This window comes from Anser brachyrhynchus, assembly GCF_964034855.1.
Source record: "Anser brachyrhynchus genome assembly, chromosome: 21".
NCBI classification, from domain to species: Eukaryota; Metazoa; Chordata; class Aves; order Anseriformes; family Anatidae; genus Anser; species Anser brachyrhynchus.
Window position 1 is genome coordinate 6,959,574 of NC_137714.1, and position 19,306 is coordinate 6,978,879.

Sequence of the window (19,306 nt, forward strand, 5' to 3'; positions counted from 1 at the left end):
GGTGCTGTGTGTCCCCACACTGCTCACGGTCAGGAAGAAGGGGGGGGGGAATTCTCATCCTCTGACAGCAGCAGGAAGCTGAACAGAGAAGTGCCTTGGCCAAGGTCACCCGGAGCACCTGAGCCCAGCTCAGGAAGCACTCAGAGCAGCCTCACCCCTAGCCCGTTACTGAGGCTGGGACTGGTGAATGAAAACTTCAGGAGGGACCTAAAGACTTTGAGCTGTGTGGTAGCTGCAGGACAGGAGACCCAGAATATGCTACATGCATTTTTTTTTTGATTATTATTTAAGAGAACTGGAAGCAGAGCATTCTCCGAGGCAGCAAAGCCCCGAGGAAGCCAGGAACCTCTCACGGCCAGAGCTGCCCATCTGGCTCACATCATTCCCCTCCTGCCTCAGAGATGCTGCTGTGCTTAACCAAGCAGAAACTGCAGGACACTGCACATGAGTGGTGTGGAAATCATGCGCGAACAGAGGGAATACAGAGAGCACACTGCTGTCACGTTCCGCTGTGACCCTGCCCACCACGCCAGTGCTGCAGCACTGGGAGAAGTCAGCTAATGTGGGAGAAATATGGAACCCCGCGTCCCAGCCACGTGAGCTCAGGCCAGCAAAACCTCCTGTTCCACCTTCCCTTGCTGTTCAGGCAACACGCGGCGCCCAAGGCGCATCGCAGCCGTATCTCACCTGTGCGTCTGGGGAAACAGGCAGGGACGAGGGGAAAGAACAAAGCAGGAGTCCTGTAAAACCGCACGTTTCTGCTGCGATTCAGAAAACAGCTCTGTAGACAGCATTGTACGAACCGGGATCGGTGGCTGGGTGCTTCGCCCACAAGCAAAGGAAGGGCACACCTCGCTGCAGGCTTCCAGGTCCCCGCAGTTTCAGGAAGCCCATGTGAACGAGGCTTTTGTTTAAAGCTGCCGGCCTCCTTGCCTGCGTGTTCCGTGAGTGCCAGGAGGCGTTCTACAGAAAGATGCTAAAAAAAAAAAACAACCTCAATCTTCACTCAAGAAGATGAAAGGAGTTATAAGGAGATGAAGTCTGGCCCCAGCAGGAATCCAGACACAGGCAACTGCTGCAGCCGCTATTTTTGGACAAAGCCAAGCCCTTGAGACTGGGCTGCCTGTTGCAGATGTTAATCAGACACAGAGAGCTTCGCTACAGATCAGAACGGCTCAGGAGTCAAGCAAGCGTGATCCCTTTCTTCTGTAAGCAGCTAGAAAAATGCAGTGCAAAACTGGAAGCTCTCCTTTGGTACCTGCTGCATCAGGAGGGCCCACGTGGTGAACAGCAGCAGTGGCAGCAAACCAGCAGTCTCAGCAGAGACCGTCATGGGGGCTGTGACCAAGGGTCAGCCCCAGCACCCTCACAGCTCTGAGGAGAGCCCAGATCCCATGCCGGGGAGCTGAGTTTCCCGCTGACACACACACCCCAGCAGCCTGAACCCCAACCAGCACCAAACGATGCCTTCTCTGCGGAGCGGTTCCCTGCAGAGCCCCTCGTCTCCAACTGCACACAGCGAAACAAAACGCTGACAGAGGAGGGCAGTGAGCAGAAGAAAACAGACCTAAAGAAAGACAACTGTGGGCTACAGAGCTGTCCTGTGGGGTCAAGCCACGACCCAGGCTGTCAGGTACAGCACCAGTGGCCGCAAACACCAAAGCCAGATAATGCTGGTGTGGATTCACAGAAGTCTTTGGTCACATTTGGGACCTTCAGCTTAACAGGGCTCGTTGTTCCTGTTCAGCATTACACGGCAATCACCCACTTCTGCCTCCTCGGTAATGATATTGCTGGCAGCAGTCTTCCTTGTCAAGAAGCTAGTACGAGTGGGAAGCATTTTCTGCCTGTGCTCCAGAAACAAACGTTATTCTAAGCCCCATAGCTAGCTACAAGTAGAGCTGAATGCTGCATTTTCAGGAGGGGGAAGCTGTAATCCACCACACTTCAGTCCCAAGGGCTCGGCTGTCTTTCAGCAGCCGTAAATGCAGTTACAAAATAGATGAAAAATTCCTCCCAATAAAAGGCAGTGAGAGAAAGAGAGCCAGGATGAAGTGCTCTCACTGTCCCTGAGAGAGAAGCAAACCGGAGCACGCTGCTCAGGCTGCAGTTGCTACGAGGAGGAAAAGTCGCTGCTGCAAAGTGTTCCCAGAGCTGGATAATGCCCAAGAGAGCCACGCTTCCGTCCTCCCAGAGCTTGACTCCAAAGGCAGGCAGCTGGACGTCCAGCTCTGGGGCTGCTGGATCCCAGCCCACTCCCTGCGTCCCAGAACTAAATCACTGCTTGGCTGAAAACGCTCCAGCTTAAGACAACATTAAGAAAATCATCACCGCCAACAGACCACAGCTGCATTGTGCTAACAAAACCCAACTTTCACATTGTGATGTGGTTCAGGTAGAGCATGTGATAAGCTTTAAAACCACTGTCAGCCACCCCACCTGGCCTTAAAGTACATTCTCTTAGCCCAGCAGGGCAGGACACAGTGAAGAGGCCCATTTTCATGCTAAGGAACACAAAAGAACGTGCTGAACAACAGAACTCCTGTGTGATAAGCTGCACAAAGACTACCATTGAAATGAGGTATACACTGAGGCCGTAATCTGATACAAAGCCCAACAGAATAAATAGGAAAAGTCCCATAAACCTGAACAGCCAGGAAGAAACACAGATCAGTGCCACAGAACCATGGATCCACAGCCCTCTGGGCTGGCACTAGCTGCAGGAAGGCCTTGGTCTCTCCCTGGCACCTGTGGTAAGTGAAAGCTCTGAGCTACCTTCCAGGGAGCACTCTTAACGTGTAGCAAATGGTGAGTACTGAAATCAGACCAAAACCTTACCTTCAGGATCTTGTGCTGGGAACTGAGGGCCCCATATCTGTTCATAGAGTCTTGCTGGAAAAAAAAATAATAAAAATTTAATGGTGCCATTAGGTCCCAGAAAAGCCTAAGGCATGTGAAACACACATCAACACCCGCCCAGGCACTGCATCAGCAGCAAGATAAATACTCAGTAAGGTATGCAGTATTACCAGCAAGTGAGTACAAATTGCAAGCAAGCTGCCCAGCCGTAAGAATATTCAGATATTCATCCATGAGTTTCTTCGTGTAACAAGATGACATTCACCCACAGATGAGCAAGCTAAAAAGCTGTTCCTCTCCCCCAGCATCTCACCAACAGATGCTCTGAGAAAGGAATAAAACTAGACTTGTGACTCCAGCAAATGGGATGGGCTGTAACCCTTCCACTGTGCTATCGCACAGGAGGGAGTAAGCAGAACAGCTCGGGCACAACACAGCCTTAAGATAAAGCAGATCTTCACACACGATCTATCCCTAAAATAAAGCAGATCTTCACACATGATCAGCCTTGCAAGATGGAGTCAGCCAAAGTTGCTTTTGGACCATACATTCTCACTGTCTTTCACATGGCCCAGACAGCAGCCCTGGCCTCATGGCTGTGGTGGTACCACAAAGGTCTTCACCATCCTTACACACATGCAGGAAAATACAGACACTCTGAGGAATAAACTGTACGTACCTTCTCCTTGTTGAGAGCTTCCTGAGCTTCTAATTTATACACTAAAAAATCTAGAAACAGAAGAGAAGACAATTAAATGACCTGGGATTTACAAGGACCTGCATGTGTGTATTTACTCTTGTACATCAGCTTTAAAGGATGGGGCAGTCTGGAGTGTCTGCGTGCTGGGGAGTGTAGGGATGCCAATATTATAGACTCCTTATGGAGCTCAGCATCTTCAGATCACTTAAAAGTTACTATTTCTAAAGAAAAGCGATCTAATGCCAGGTATAGCTATCACTTCTGAAGTGCTCCAACACGTCAGGATGGGTGCGATCACTTGCAGATTAGACTGAAGACATCTGCAGGAATATAAGAGAACAGAACCCACCTCCCAGCCCACGAGCAACGGAGAAGCCAGCTAACTATTCTCCCCACACAAACCAGCTGCGAGCCTCACCTGGGGAGCATTCACAAACAGCCACATGTTGCACTGAAGGCAGAAAACGCTCCGGGTGCCACGTGTGCATCTCCCCACAGGGCTGCTGGAGCGTTGTTTGGCCACTGCTCTGCGAGAGACTTACCTTCCTTGGTCTTCTTGTGCTCCCCTCGCTCCTTCTGCAAGGATCGCTCCAGCCGGGATCTGTGCTCGTACACAACTGGGGAAGCAGAGAGAGGCAGAGCGTGAGATAAACCCTGACATTTCCTCCCAGACATTCTCACCTAAATTCCAGGCCAAGCAAACCACCAGTGCTGAAGCGCGCGCACGTGTCTGACACCCTGACATCCTGCGAGTCTCTGCACTCAGGTTTTGCTTTGGAGCCTGGGCTGTGAGCTGCATTTGGCGGCCAGTGGCTGAACTGAACATTTACAGGCCAAGCCCACCTCCAGGCTCAAGACAGCCGGAGCCTTCCAGGCTTTCTGCTCTGCATCAGCAGCGTGTGGGAGAGATGTTTTCCCCCCTTCCACCCCCGTCTCCATCCCAACCATTAACTGGCCCTCAAGGCCACTAAGGAAGAGCGAGCCAGCACCTCCCTCTCCTACCACACACAAAAGAGCATCTGTGCTCTGCGCAGGGGAGCCGAGAAGGGAGAGGGACGAGGCTGCTTTGTGCAGCAGCCACATGACAAATGGAAGCGCCAGAGAAACCTCCTGATGGATGATGATTTTAATCCGCCCTGACGCCCGAGCGCTAACCAAGAGCTGTCCCTGAGTCCCGGCACTCAGCTGCGAGCAGGCAGCTCCTCCAGCCCCTCCGCACGGAGGCTCCCACGGTGCCACCGCAGCACCACGCTGCGGGCAAGGTTTTGAGGGGCAAGTGGGCTGAACAGTGCCCAGACCAAACGAAGCAAGGGGGTGATATCATCACGTATAAAATAAGATCCTGTCGTGGCATGTGGGAGCAGAGAAGGCCACGCATGCCCTGCCCTAGCAGGTGGCTGCTGCCTGAGAGCAGACGTCCCAGAGCGAGCAGACACGAGACACAAAGCACCCGTATGTCTAATATTTTAGAGTTGACCACCAGTGGCACAGATGTTGCTCTCAAAGAAGCACAAGGAAGTGCTCAGAGGTAATCCTGGCACCCTAGGAGGCAGCCTAGGACATTTGCCTAAATCACACTGCTCACCACCCAGGCACTGCGAGGCTGAGGACGGGCCGTACAAGAACCTCACTTTGATGGGGACAGTCCTGTCTTGCCTTACCACGGGCACGCCTGGCACCTTCGTAGCCCCTGAAGGAAAAGCACAAACCGCCCAAGAGCAGCACCTTTTTGCCACCCCACCCATTTCTCCCCAGGCAGGGGATTCCAGCCACCCATCTCCTCAGCTGCCTCCTCGGCGGGTGAGCAACAACGGGGTGAAGTTCACGGCTTTCGCTGATAAACAACCCAGCGCCAGTCACGTCTCATAACCACGTGTGGGTTTTGAGCCTTCAGACTCCCTGCAAGCGAAGTGAAGCCCAGATGTCAGAGCGAGTTGGTGTTTCTGCACTTTAAATAACTGCCAAGCCTTGAGCAATCCTGCAGGCAGAGCAAGGAGCGAGCAGAGGCTGAGCCCGGCACAGTGACAGGAGAGCTGGGCGCGCAAATCCAACACGGCATCGAATAAAGCATGCTGGAAACTAATACTCCACAACATCCCCCCTGCGGACACACCTCTCCCAGCCTGTGCTCCGCCGCCACTTCCTTCAAAACCTTTGAGGAGCCCGCAGGCAGGATGGTTTGAGTGGTTTCACCACCGCAATCCACACGAGGTCACGCAGTTCTCATCTCCACCACCTACCCAGCACCTGTACAAGGAGACCCCCGCTCATCCTCAGTGCCCCGGCGAGGGCTGTGCGTGGTCTGCGCTGTCCTGGTGGCTTTACAGGAGACTCTCGGTGGCTGGGGGTTTGTTCCCTGCTGGAAGGGCCTGTTCTGCCCAGAAAAATAACCTCCAGCTCATTTACCTCTGCGATTTTCAAGCCAAACTCGTGACACTGGCTGGGCCCAAGCCTGGGATTTTTGTAATGCTTCGGTTTACCAGCGGCAGGTCTGCTCATATTTACAGTCGTCTCCAGCAACAACTGAGTGCCTGAGCAAATCAGGGGAACAAGGGGCGGTATTTCAAGCCAGACATAAACTGCTGAGTCCTAGGGGTCTTGCTGATGGCAGCTCAGCTGCTTCCCAAGCCCGCTGCAGCATTACCCCAGCCTGCCAGGTAGGCTGGCAGTTTACACACCGAGGGTCCTGCTCCAAGACGGGAACTGAATCCAAATATCCCGGCATGCCATCGTCCCCCGTGGAGCAGCTTCAGAGCTTCCAGGCGGTGACTCGTCCTGGCCTGAAACCAAGGCTCGGCAGTACACGACAGTTGGCTCCTCCTGGAGCACGCCGCTTTTAGCCACTGCAGGTACGACGACAATTTTTTAGGCTTCACCAGCCTGGGCTCGTGGCGTGACAAGCTCAGTCCAGCCCCAGAGCGAGGAGCTGTTCCCCGGACGCTTTCACACCCGAATCATCTCCCCTGAGCCACCCAATTCCCTCTTCCACCTCTGGCCTCCCTCACAGGGCAGGAAGTGTGGTGCTCTTGCTCAGGAATTCCCAGCCTCCAGCCACGTTATCTCCTTCCTTCTAGCTTCCCTCCCTAGCACAGACAGACATGCCAGCGGCGAGGATCCTTCCCCTGGGCCGGGCCGCTTCCTCGATGCTTTCCTCTGAAGCGAGGCCTTCTCCAAACCATCGCTGCAGAAATACTTACTTGTGCCTCGTCTGGAAGGACGCTTCCCTTGCTGAGCGCAGCGGTAAGCAGCAAGCCCCTCGCTGCGGCTGTCCAAGCATCTACTTCAGTGACAGCTTTATTTTAAGGCACGCTTTTCCCAGGGCTTTCCCTGCCCGGCTCGCTACGCGAGCAGGTAAGCACATAAGAGACTGTGAGTGCTTCCTCAACACACGCCGAGAAGCCTTGTTCAACGAAACAGTCAGCTGAAACACCTCAGCCACTACCCCCAAAGCCTTGTGAGCTCTGGGCGCTCGTGTTTTTGCGGAGAGCATCTCGCTTTCTTGCAGTCTGACCTAGCAGAGCACCTCAGCACAAATATCTGACGCGCTGGGAGCCTCACTCGCACAGGACCAGGCAGTAAACAGCTATTTTGTGCAGAAAGCTGCTCAGGTAACCCCGAGCTGCCAGGCGCTACTGAGCTCACTCAGCACACGCAAGACTAAAGCACAGGAAAGCTCCTCCAGCGACAGGCTTGCAATAACACCCGTAGCCAGAAGTCACAATGCAAGCTCCACAAAGCAGATGACTTTTTTAATACGTATTTTTTAAAATACATAAATAGGATAAGCTGAAGTAACCTCCAGCAAGTAAAAAAAAAAAAAGAAATTATCTCCTCTGCCATTTCTCCGGGTCTGCAGAGCCTGCAGAAGCTGGGTTCAGCTTTGCACAGCTCAGCAGCAGAGCAGTCTCCCCGCTCACCTCTGCGGTGGGATCCAGCTCCAGCCCAGCAGGCCAAAATGGCACTTCCAGCTCGAGCAGACAGGAAGCCAGGAAGTCTTTAACAATTCGCAGCTACAAGAGGGAGTGGAGGGTGGTCAGTGTCTAAATCCAGGCTGGAATCCAGCCAGAACTCAGCGCTAAAGCGCTGTCACCTGCTGCCAAATGAGCTAAAAATGCAGAGCTGGAACAATGAAATCCCTTGCAGCACCTTGCCTTTGGGAAGGGAGAGCAGGCCAGGCCTTCCACAGACATGTTCTCATTTTACAAGACCTCAGAAAGCAGGGTGACTGCGTGAAGGGACTGTTATCTCAGCTGTATACGGAGATAAACATCTGCCAGGGAGAGTTTAGGAGACCCATGACGGGAAGAGAGCGATCCCAGCCTTGCAGACAGGCTCAGCTATCACCTACAAAGAGCTTTCTTCTCAGCCACTCTCCTTGTTACAGAGAAACCCTCCTGCCAGCCCCCATCCAGCCACATCACAGCTAACAACCCGCAGCACCAGGCACTTGGGCAGCAGCCCTGCTGCAGAGCAGAGACCCCAAAGCCCAGCCCTTAAAGCAGAGCCCAGTATCTGGCAAGGAGGCTCCACGCAGTCTCAGACACCTCCGACCCTCCCCGCAGGAGCACGAGGGACGCAGGGACGGAGAAGCCCAGCAGGTTCCTCCTCGGTGCCGCAAGCTGCCCGGTGCGGCGGGTGCCTGCCAGCAGCAGGCTCCAGGAGGCTGAGCGGGTCACACGCCGACAGCACCTCCCTTCTCATCACGCCGCGTGTTTTACCCTGCGGCAAGGTCAGCAGCTGCTTTGCTCTTTTTTTTGAGAGAGAAGACGAGGTCCACTCCCTGGCTGTGTGTGGGACAGGCATTGCTGTTTCACAGCAGCTCTGGACATCCCTCTCCACTCCCTCCTCCGCTCGATTTCCCTTTCACTCGCTCCCGGCCCAACCCCTGCCCTTTCCAGCTTTATTTGGAGGCAGCCAGCAGCATTAACCTCATCTTGTGCTCGAGCCTAAGAGGAGTAGGAAACAAACAGCACTGAATTCCACCCCATAACACATCCTCCTTTTGTAGGGCTGGAAAGACGAATCGGACGCCGCAGACAAACAGCAATTCAAGTCTCACTCCAAGCCAGCCCCAGGGAGAGCCCCGGGGTGCTGGCACCCAGCTCCCTGCTCAGCACCCAGCACCGCCAGCTGTGCAGGGCCAAGGCCGGGTGCGCAGGCTGCGGCTGCACGGAGGTGGCCCCTATTTAGGGCCTGCCTCTCCCAAATCCTAAAAGAAGCATCGCCTCTTAAAACTGTTGGACAAGTGTCTTCTCAAAATAAAAAGGGTATCCATGGCAACGACTGTATTTAGGAACGGGAGGGCTGGCAGAGGGTTAGAAACCCCAGCAACAGGCCACAGCACTGCTGCTCAAACATATTTGGGTGGAAAAAAAAAATATTATGAGCCTGTCTCAGCTGCTGGCTGGAGCCTGCTGCTCCCAGAACCGGGGTTCCCTGAGGCTGTTGCTGTCGGCTCGTTCCTTGAAGCAGCCCCTCTCCAAGCGATGCCGGGAGGGGACGGGGACAAGCTTCTGCCCTGCTGACCTCGGCGTCTCAAACACAGGATGCAGGTGGGGACTGCAGTGGCTGGGACTGTGCAGCACGTCAGGAGCTGTGGGTGTTTAAATGCCTCATGACAGAGTGAGAAGAAAAGGAAACAAAACGTAAGGTAATAGCAGTAAACCCATGCACTTGATGGATCAATTCAAAACATTGCTTTTTTAAAGCATGTTTCCTTGAGAGACAAGCATGCACATCGCTTTGCTTCCCCAATTCTGCTGGAAATGCAGAGCCCTGAGCACAAGAAGCTCAAGTTAAATTCGCATCACAACACTGCACACAAAGCCACCTGGAAAGGTTTAACCCAGAAGACGCATCCTGAGCCACAAACCTGCAGAACTCCCCGGCAATACAGCCTACAGAACCAACGTCACCGTCCGTGTGAGCAGAGGCCATAACAGACACCCCACGCTTGATTTCAGCCCGAGGAAGAGCTCTGGATTTCAACACCATAATCTAATCCCGCTCGCTCTGTGAAAAAGCATTAAATCGGCCTCCTGACCTTGAGGCATCAGCACCAGCCACGTGCAAACAGCATCTTGTCCACGTAAGACTCGTTCTGTGGGCACTCAGAATAACCCATCCTCCAGCACTACACGGAGCCACGGGCTACCAAAGAGCGAATTCCTCCCCGGCTGCCCTGCAGGAAGCTCAGCAAACCCCTCCACGGAGCCCAAGTCTAGCGAGAGGGGCTGGCACTGCGGCTCGGGCAGACAGGGAAGCCTCAGACGTCCAGACCAGCCAAAGGAGAGAGAGTTCAGCAGTGGGACAACGTAACGTGACTTCAGCCTTCCCTGCTGGAATGTCTCCACGGGCTAAAACGTCATTCTCCCACAGGCAGGCATCTCTGCAAGCAGGACAAACGAGGGGGGGAGAAAGGGGAGGGAGGCACACACACACACCACGCGTGCCTTCCAGCGGCTCTCGCCAGAGGAACCAGCGCTCCTGCCACCACAACAGCCCAGCGCGGGTAAGGGGGCTCAAAAAGCCAACTCATTGCCTCCCCTGATTTTTATTTATTTTTTAAGGTGCTCTAAGCACCGAGCTTCCAATCAGCCCCAAACAAGCTGGCAGGAGTCACAGACCGATCTCTTGAGAAGATGGGTTTATTTTCTCACAAAGGTAACAGACAGCACGACGACAAACTTTACTAGAGGGCCCCCTGCCTATTTATTCACTTTCTGGTCCTGGCCAGGGAGCACAGCCAGGTCTCGGAGCCTGCCCCACGAGCCTGTGCAAGCCCTGTTTGTATTTTTACTGCTTCACATTTAGATCCATGCAGGACTAGCCAAAGGGAGCTGCGGGGAGATCTGAGCTAGGCAGGACACAGCTCAACTCCCCACCCCAGCACACGCCGTCCCCTTGCTGCTGTGTGCAGCAATTCAGACTCCAGGCTGAGGAACTCCAGAAAGCAAGGGGGGGGGGGAAAGAAACAGGGGACATCTTCCTAGAGCCCTTTAGAAGTCAAACCTCACTCCACAAACGCTCCCCGCCTGTCACTGGGCTGCGGGGAAGCAAAGGAAGCTCAGAAGGCGCGCACGCAGCCAGTCACTCACCTTGGAGCTGGGCAGACAGCGCTTCCTGCTGCTGCTTGTATTTCTGGGCCAGGGCTTCAGCACTCCTCACCTTCTGCTGCAAGTGATGGTACAGGAAAACTCCCGAGCCTAAGCACACCACTGCCAGCAGGCAAAACCCGGTCTGCAGGAGCCCCTTCTGCCTCCTCGAGCACATGCCCGTGCCCATGATGGGGCTGAAGCAAAGCAATGCAGCGCTGCCTCCCTGGTGTTGCTACAGCATCTGATTTTTTTTTTTTAATTTTTTTTCCCCGCAGACAGCTCCTTTCCTCCGCAAATCCCTTCGGTTACTCTCTGCCAGGTTCGATCCAAGTCTCAGTCCGCTCCTCCCCAGCCCTCAAAGCAGCAGAGGATGCTCCAGAAGCGGGTTATTCCTCATCGCCCGGGGGAGAGGAGCGCAGGCGACCGCCGCTGGCCGAGCAGAGCCGCATCCTTCAGCTGCGAACCGCCGCGGGGTCCGGCCCGGGAGGCGGCGGGGGGCTGCCGGGGGGACCCTGCGGAGGAGGAGAGAAAGTTTTTGCTTCCCATGTGCTGCAGGAGGAGGAGGAGGAGGAGGACGAGAGGGGGGGCAGCCGTGGCGCTGGGCTCGTCCCACCTCCCCCTCTCCGGCACCGACCGGAAAAAATAAGCCGTGGGCTGAGGAGTGCTCCTGCTCCCTCCCTCCGCTTCCCTCCCCGCCTGCCGGCGGATGCCGAGGGGAAGCCGCAGCCCCGGGGCCGCCAGAGGGGCTGGGGGGCTGCCCGGGGAGCCCCCCAATGTCCTGGGGGTCTCCCTCAGCACCCCAGGGGCACAGGGAGCCAGCACGGCACCTCCACCCCAAAGCAGCTTGAGCCACCCGCTGCCCCCCGTTGCTCTCCGCTCCCCTTTCTGCACCGCGGGCACCTGTTGCTACCAGGAGGCAGCTGAGGGACGTTTGCCTTGGCTATCAGGGAGGACATCCTCCAAACCCTAAGGGGTTTAAGAGCAGTGCTTTCTTCCCAGGAAAACACAAGCCTGCAAAGGCCTGAGGACGGCAGAAGGGTGTAAGATGCGTTTTCAAGGTGCTCCGAGCAGCTGTCGCCTTTCCTAAAGACATGCCTTGACACGGGCTGTTCTTTCCTGGCAGAGCCCAGCCTGCTCCAGCCGGGCAGGGGAAGGTGCGCAGCTGGGCAGGAGCAGGAGGGAGCAGCCCCGGCACCCGGGACGCGCACGCACCGCTTGCTTTTGGCACCGCGCTGAGCTCAGTCCGAGCGCTGAAGGCCCCCGGTGTGGGGTGAGCCTTGCCCGCGCCAGCAGCCCCGCTGCCAGGTTGGCTCATCCCTTATCGGAGCTCGCAGGGACGCTTCCTCTGGAGTTCTGCCAAGCTCCGTGTTTCAGGCATCTGGAGAATAAGCAAAATTCATAACAATTAATGCTTCAGCAGCAATTCCCCCTCCAAGAGTCAGGCGCAGCTTTACAAACGTTAATCAAAGGAGCTCTACAGCGCTGCTGGGAAAGAGCACGATGGCATCCCTCTGCCTCCGAGACGCGCGGATGGGGACATGGAGGCACGGCACCCTCTAAGGTTACGGTTTATCCGAAGTAACTAAGTTTTTAAAGTTAATTTTTAAGCATTTTAATCAGATCTGGTATGCCTCTTGAGGTGTATGCCAGCAGAAGGGCGAGACAGCCGACGGGAAGTCAGGTGATCTGGCTAACAGGCCTGGCTCCGGGCACGGCTTCCGAAGGAAAAAAGCACACCTTTTTTTTAATGAATTAACTGATTATTCCAGACTGAAACAGCGGAACGTGAAACTGCTGAGGTTTAACGCTCAGGTCTTTCTGAGACCCAGAATCCCCCTACCATGATGCTGCCTGTGTCTGCCACAGACCCTTTGAGGTGGGACCGGGGTGATCCCGTTGCTGATTGAGGCATCCTCCCACGCCGCACAGCCCCCGTGCACCCCACAGCCTTGCCGGCCAACTGCTTCTCAGCACGAATGTCCTGGGGGGGTTGTCGGATGCTTCAGCATCTCCCCAGGCTGTTTGTCAGGAGCTGGAATGTCTTTTGTCTGCGTCTTGAGGACTGGGGAGGCAGCCTGGGGAAAGAGGGATTTGAGTCTCAGTTTTGCTTCTATTCAGCACATTCTTTTTTTTTTCTTTTTTTTTTTTTTGCCTGCTCTCATTAATTACTTCCTCATGTGCTGGTTCCTGCCTGAGAAACACTGGGGATTCCTGAGGTTTTGACAGAGAGGACTCTGGAAAAGGTTAAAATCCTGATTTAGGGAACGGCGATCCGAGAGGGCTTCGGTTGACGAAGTTGCTGCAATCCAGCACTTCTCTACCACTGTAACAAACTCACTTACGGATTTAGCTCCACATTTCTGTACCAGATCCAGGGCCAGAGGAACAGAGCAGCCCCAGCAGAGAGCAAAAGGGTTTGCTGCTCTGCCAGTGTTTGTGCTGCGTGGCCTGCTAGTGGAATCCCCACAGGCTGCGAGCTGACCCCACGGCCCAGCAGGCAGGGACAAAATCCTCCTCCCTTTCGGTCCTGCTCTTCCGCATCCAAACAGCACCAGGGCCCTTGGCTTCAGCTGCTCTTCTGAGATGTTCTCTCGTTTTTAGGAGAAGCTAAACAACTGCAGGAGCCCAAGGAGGTAAGGGCACTCACCAGAAACAGCCCAGAGAACAAGGCGACATCGGGATGAGATTACAAACCTAGTTCGGGTAGTTACCTGCCATTCGCTTTTGCAGTTTTTCTGTTAAATGTGCCCTTTTACTGAAACGTGCCCTTTTCCTTTGCCTTCCTTGAGCACATCGCTACAACTTCCCACATCTCGAAAGGTGCACAGCCACGAGGCATGGGTGTTTTCACGGGGATACAGAGGAGAAGCACCCTGCGCTTTGGTAAACAAACCGACCGGAGGTGACAGCTCTCTTCAAATCCATCTCCAACCCCTTTGTTTCTCTGGGATTATCTGATCATCTCCTTTTGCCTTCTTTAATCTGACGAGTGATCGCATCTGATGATAGCTTTAAAATAATAATCGGAGCAAAACAAGCGGTTCCCATCGGGACTGTAGGTACTTTAAAAAAACGCCACTTTTTCCTGTGTAGAGCTAGCCATGAGTATTAACCATCTGCACAAATATTACAGTCCTGGAAAGCTCCATCATTTTAATCAGAGCTTTGGAGGCAGTAGCAGGCATTTAATCGGCTGTGGGAGTGTTTTCAACCAGGTTATATAAATGCTGTCAAGAAACCAAGTGTCTAAAAAGGACGCCTGGAAGAAATGTACCTTAGTGCTAGGAGGAGACGGGGGGGAGGCTTTATTGCTCAGGGGCTGCAGCTTCACAACGGTATTTACAAACCCACCGATCAAATTGGCAATGGCCACAGTCCTTTGAAGATGACTAAGCAGGACACCACAACCTGCAGCCTTTACCGGTCTTGCAGTGACATCCAGGGAGACCCACTGCAGGGATCTGGTGCACAAATGTTGGAGGGCACGGGCTGAGCAGTGTATGAGAAATGATGGGCACAAAGGTTTAACAAATCGTGTGCATCTGTGTATGTACGTGCATGAACTTCTAGCATTAGAAGTGTCTGTGTGCCATGCATTTCCTGGAGGTGCAGCCCTGCCGTGGCAGGGGGTTGGAACTAGAGGATCTTTAAGGTCCCTTCCAACCCGAGCCACCCCACGATTCTCCGAGGTGCCTGTCCGAGCACACACACACACATTCCCAATTCATTTCCTGTAAGAGAGAAAAGTGCCCTAAATCAAACCGCTCCCAGGGGCAGCTCTCAGCTCAGCCTCTCCAGCGTTAGGGGGTGGGAAAGCTGAAGCTCTCCTTCCTTCCTGTAACGAGTAGTGACAGCTTCTAATGAGGATCCCTCAGAAGGTGCCCGGGGAACCCATGGGGCCATTTCTCCGAATGCATTGTTTGCATTATTTTTTGCCTTCAAAAGCACGCTGGCCCTGCCATCCCGGTTATCTCCCCCAATCTACGTGTGTACCTCGAGCCACATCCCAGCTTAAAAGTAAGAGTATGAGATCTGAGGAAACCCCGAAGCTCTCACAGCCCTGCCAGACCCTGGTACAAGAGCTGAGCCAGGTGTGGGCACGGCCATAATATAGGGAAAGTGAACGAGGGGAACATAAACCTGACTTTTTGAGATTTGAGGTCAAATTCATCATCTAGAAGAGTACTGCACAGAAAGTGGAGCTCCAGGAACTCCAGGCTCACATCCATGAACTACCAGAAGCAGCATCAATGCAGGCAGCAGGCGACACAAGCAGAAAGCTACCACCCACCTGTAAAGACTGCTGGCAACCTCTAGACCACAGCACGTATTTTAAGCAGAGGGCAATCAAAGCACAGAGCAGATAAGCTCCTTGAGGCCCTGAACAATCACACCTCAACCCCGGTTTAGGGTACAGCAGCGTTCCTGGTCCTCCAGTAAGACCACGGCTCTCCAGCTGTTGTCTTCATTTTTTTCTACTGAGAAGCACCCATCGAAACCCTAGCAGGAAATGGTTGGTGTCTGCATATTTTGGCATGTTGCTTGCTACTTTCTTTAAAACATCAGCTCCCAGCATCAAAGGATTATTGGAGGAAGTCATTATTCTTTCAAAAAATCTATATTCCAAGTGCTTACAGTGAAAATAAAGATCCACAACATGAACTGTTGCATCTTAATTCCTTTGGAAAAAGAAAGCACCTCTTAACTCGACATCCTCTTTCACAGTTCGGACTGGTTCCTGCAAAGAAGGCACCTTGCCTTGAGTGAGAGGAAGCTTCGCTGAACCTGGCATTTGGGTTCCTTTTTAAGCAAAACCCATGAGGATTGGTTTCACAGGGATGAAACAAGAAGGGGCAAAGAGCATATCCTCTCTAGAAAGTGCATCATAGTACAGTTAGAACCCTGTGACTGTCGCTGCTTTGTTTTCAGTGTCTGCAACGCACAAGAAGTGCTTTTGCACCAAGTCTTTCTTGCCTTACCAAGGTGCTGACAGCATCGTTATTAGAGCCAGGGAACATTCCGACGCCCAAAGGTAATAGAAATGCTGTTTGCCAGAAAACAATAGCAAGCTGGCACAGGGGGTTTTGTTTGTTTCTGTAGGTGGTGCTCACCTCGCCTCCGCCTCCCTCACCGGGCTCTGCCATCAATCAGCCCTCCTTTCCCCACGGGACAAAGACACATTGTACTGCTAAACCCTCCAGGGCTGCCGGGGCTGGCCCAAAGCTCTGCAGCTTCATGCCTTTGGGGCCCAGCTGGTGGTGTAACACGGGTATTTGCTTTTGCAAACGTTATTGTGCCCCACTTGTCCTGCACATAGATAATGGGAACTTGGTCCAAGTGTTTTTGGCAGGAAAATACCTTGTTGAGTCTGAAGTCCACGTCGCAGAGCAGTGAGAAGAGGATCTCATCAATTACTCCACTGTGGCTAGCTGGGAATCCTGCTAAGGTGACTGTCTTCAGCAGCCTCCCTCCAGGTGTGCGCCCCCAGCTGGCACGGGATGGATGTTTGATAGCAAGAATTCAACAGGGAGAACAACCAAGACATGGAGCGATAGAAATGGAAATCAGCTCCTGTTCTATATTAAGCTGTCAAAAAGTCTCTCCATGGCCAACAATCAAGTTGACACTAAACTAGTTACGGAAAGACCTCTAAACATGAGAAATTGTTACCTGCCTGTATTTCCAGCTCTACTTGTCTGACCAGCCCACAAGTCTCAAGGCATTATTGCCCATTTGCCTCCCTGCACTAATACCAGAGGCCGTATTTGGAGATAAAATCTGCAGAAGTGCCTGTTACTCTCATAGATCCTGTGGCTGTACACACAAACAGCCAATTTGGCATGCAGGCACTCAGCTCTTGCACGAAAATGCATGTTCTAGCCAGCACTGCCTGCAAACTCAACCTCAAGGAGCAATTACAGTCACATAAACTCCTTTTCTTATGTAACACTAAGTAACAAACCTCATGGAAAGTGACTCTGCAGGCTCTGTTTATGTGATTTACAAAATGGAAAAGCCCCTTTGGGGCAAATGAATTCAAGCCCCTCTTGTCCAGACAAGGCGGGACTGTTAATGGTTACTTTGACAGTGCACTGTCCAGCACCCTGAGGAACACAGCACTGGACAATGATCCTGATACTCAGGCTTTTTTCTCTTTGAAACCCTTCCAGTTACTCCCCTATTTCCTTGCTCCTTGCTTATTTACCTGCTCAGGCAGTAGTGTCCCCTCTGACAAGTCTCCCAGTGTCTGCAGCAGCACGAGGATTTCATGGCCTGGGTTTCCAGCTGCTGCACGAGCAAAGCCAGCGCTTGCAAAGATCTCTAAACCTGGACTTGCAACGGGCTCCAAGCCTTCGTTAAAGACTGGAAAGGCGTTGTTGCTTTGCCTGTGTTTACTTTTAAAAATGGACACAGTTTTAAGAAAGGATTTGGCAACATTTGCAGCAAGAGAACTATTTCATACAGAGATTGTGTACACAGCATACTAAGTACAGCCAGAGAGGCAGAAGAACCTCGCTCCCCTTGGAGCAGGGAGGTTCAATGCCAAACGTTCATTTACAGCCACACGGAACTTGACCTCAGGTACATGAATAAGTTGCTTAAGTAATTGCAGCAGCAGGAAAAAAAAAAAGAAAAGAAAAGGAGGTTTAGTTTCCTTCTCTGCTCTGTGGCTGGGAAAACAAAGCAAGGACTGGATACATCACTGGTGTAATCCCACTGACTTCACTGCAGTCACACTCGGGATCACTTTGGGATATCGAAGGCTACATTAATGCTGCAAGAAGCTGCACTCCCAGGCTTTCCCAAGCATTAGCATTCTGATGTGGTAGAAATTCATGCCATAATAGAGCACTGAGAATCTTAAGATAATAAAGAGGCAAAGCTGCCTGCTGTTACCACTGCTAGCTAATTATAGCAGCACGGACAGACTTCCCTTACAGAATTCCATATGCCATATTCAGCCAGCATGACAAATTAACTGTGTTAAAGAGGAAAGGCTGAGAAAACGTTGCTGATTTTGAAATCCTCTAATGCTAAGGGTAGAAGTAGAGGAAGCAACTGAATGACCATTTGCCTGTTTTTATCACCCAGCCCTCCCTCTCGTCTGTAGGTGTGCATCTGCTGACGTGGGTGGGATGGAAGGCAGGGGAAGAACTCACCGTTTGGCAATTCATTAAGAGTTTCCTTGTTGGACCCTTCCACTCCACCTTGGGCTGCGGGCACAGAGCCATCGCAGACCTCCGCCAGTCTTCCACCTGGCGCTCCTGGGACACAGCAAAGGCCAGAAGACCGGATGAAACAGATAGGTCCAGTATTCCTTATTTTTCAGTGGTGCTCAGCACTGGAGGGAGTTTGACTTAGATATGTCTACAGCAGCCACTGTAGGGAGAGGGAACCTCAGATGGGCTTTAAGCAGCAGAACTGAACTGCTGGCACACGCAGGTAGCACTTGCAGATAAAGCATCAGTCCTGACGAGTGAGGAACCAGCCGCTGCTCAGAGTGAGCATCCAGCACCCAGCCACAGGAACTTGCAGCACCACAGCGTCCACAGCTGCCAGGGGCTCTGGACTGCCTCCGTCTAGAAGCTGCCAAGAAGGCAGCACTGGTGCACACAACTTCTGTAGGACCAGCTTCAGAGCATCCTTCTCCAGATGGCATCGCTGCAGCACAGCTGGCAGGCAGGTGGTTGCTCGCTAGCCAGAGGCTGGAGCACTGTTGGGACAAACTACGGCTGTTTCCACGAAAAGAGGGAGGCCACCCAGCCTGTGCCCTCCCCAGAAGAGTGTAGTCAGAGGAATTTTGCACTGAGAGCACCACAGGGGCTGATACCGACCCCTCACACAGGGAGAAGTCCCCAGTTTGTCACCTGAGCAGCAGAACTACTCTTAATTCTTCTCTGTATATAACACCTCTTTTAGGGAAGTGTGAAACTGGTCCCCAGGTACCAGCAAGCCCATTTGGCTGCTCCTTTAACCGGCCAAGCAATGCCCCCTCTGTTAACTCGCAAGTTGCCAAGACCACATTGCTGCTTGGACACGGGGAGCAGCGAGGACGTGCTTTGCTAAGATGGGATTGTTCTGGGTGGCTGACCCAGCAGCTCTGGCAGAGTCACTGCCGCTCTGTTTTCATGTTCTTCCCCTCTTTTTATTCTCTGCAGAATTCTGGTTTATTTACTGCCAGTGCTGATACATCGCCAACAGGAGAGCTGTGACCCAACTCATCACTTCTTCCGTAGTACTCCACAGCAGTACAGGGGGATCGGATCCTGACGCAACGTTGGTTCGGTGAGGTGCACGGGACAAGAGGATAGATCCTCCTCTTCTCGTTTTACAGATGAAACTGAGGCAGAGACTGCTTTTTATAGGGCTCCAGGGAACTGGATGAAATTCAGAAGCAGAGAAGAGTGCTTCTCCGCACACCATGGCAGAACAATTACCCAGCTTTGCCCCCAGGCGGACTACATGACACCATTATATTTATTTGCCATTTGCCTTATTGATGGCAGGCTCCATCCAGCATATTCTTTGCAGAATTTCTTAGCAAGTGTTTTAAAGTTCCCCCTGGGATTTCAATTTGATGTATGAAGATCCAGGCTGCCTCTGGTGCTTTTTATCACAGCGACTGGCCTGCAAAAAGCAGGATGGCGAA

At 53.0% G+C, this 19,306-nt stretch overlaps 1 protein-coding gene across 4 annotated transcripts in view; it reads right to left on the minus strand.

Moving 5' to 3' along the window:
- LOC308181324 (uncharacterized protein) overlaps window positions 1-12,010 on the minus strand; it is a 30,053-nt gene extending 18,043 nt beyond the window's left edge. For 2 of the 4 annotated variants that reach the window (XM_080564452.1, XM_080564454.1), the window contains exons 1-4: window positions 10,657-11,287; window positions 4,102-4,176; window positions 3,539-3,588; window positions 2,839-2,892 (exon numbers count right to left, since the gene is read on the minus strand). In XM_080564452.1, the coding sequence (XP_080420578.1) occupies window positions 2,839-2,892; window positions 3,539-3,588; window positions 4,102-4,176; window positions 10,657-10,843 (366 nt within the window). In that variant the 5' untranslated portion in view covers window positions 10,844-11,287. Of the gene's footprint in view, window positions 1-2,838; window positions 2,893-3,538; window positions 3,589-4,101; window positions 4,177-9,602; window positions 9,807-10,656; window positions 11,288-11,868 lie in introns of those variants that run through there. The other 2 variants (XM_080564453.1, XM_080564455.1) reach the window with 2 other exon arrangements.
- Between the last annotated feature and the right edge of the window lie 7,296 nt (window positions 12,011-19,306).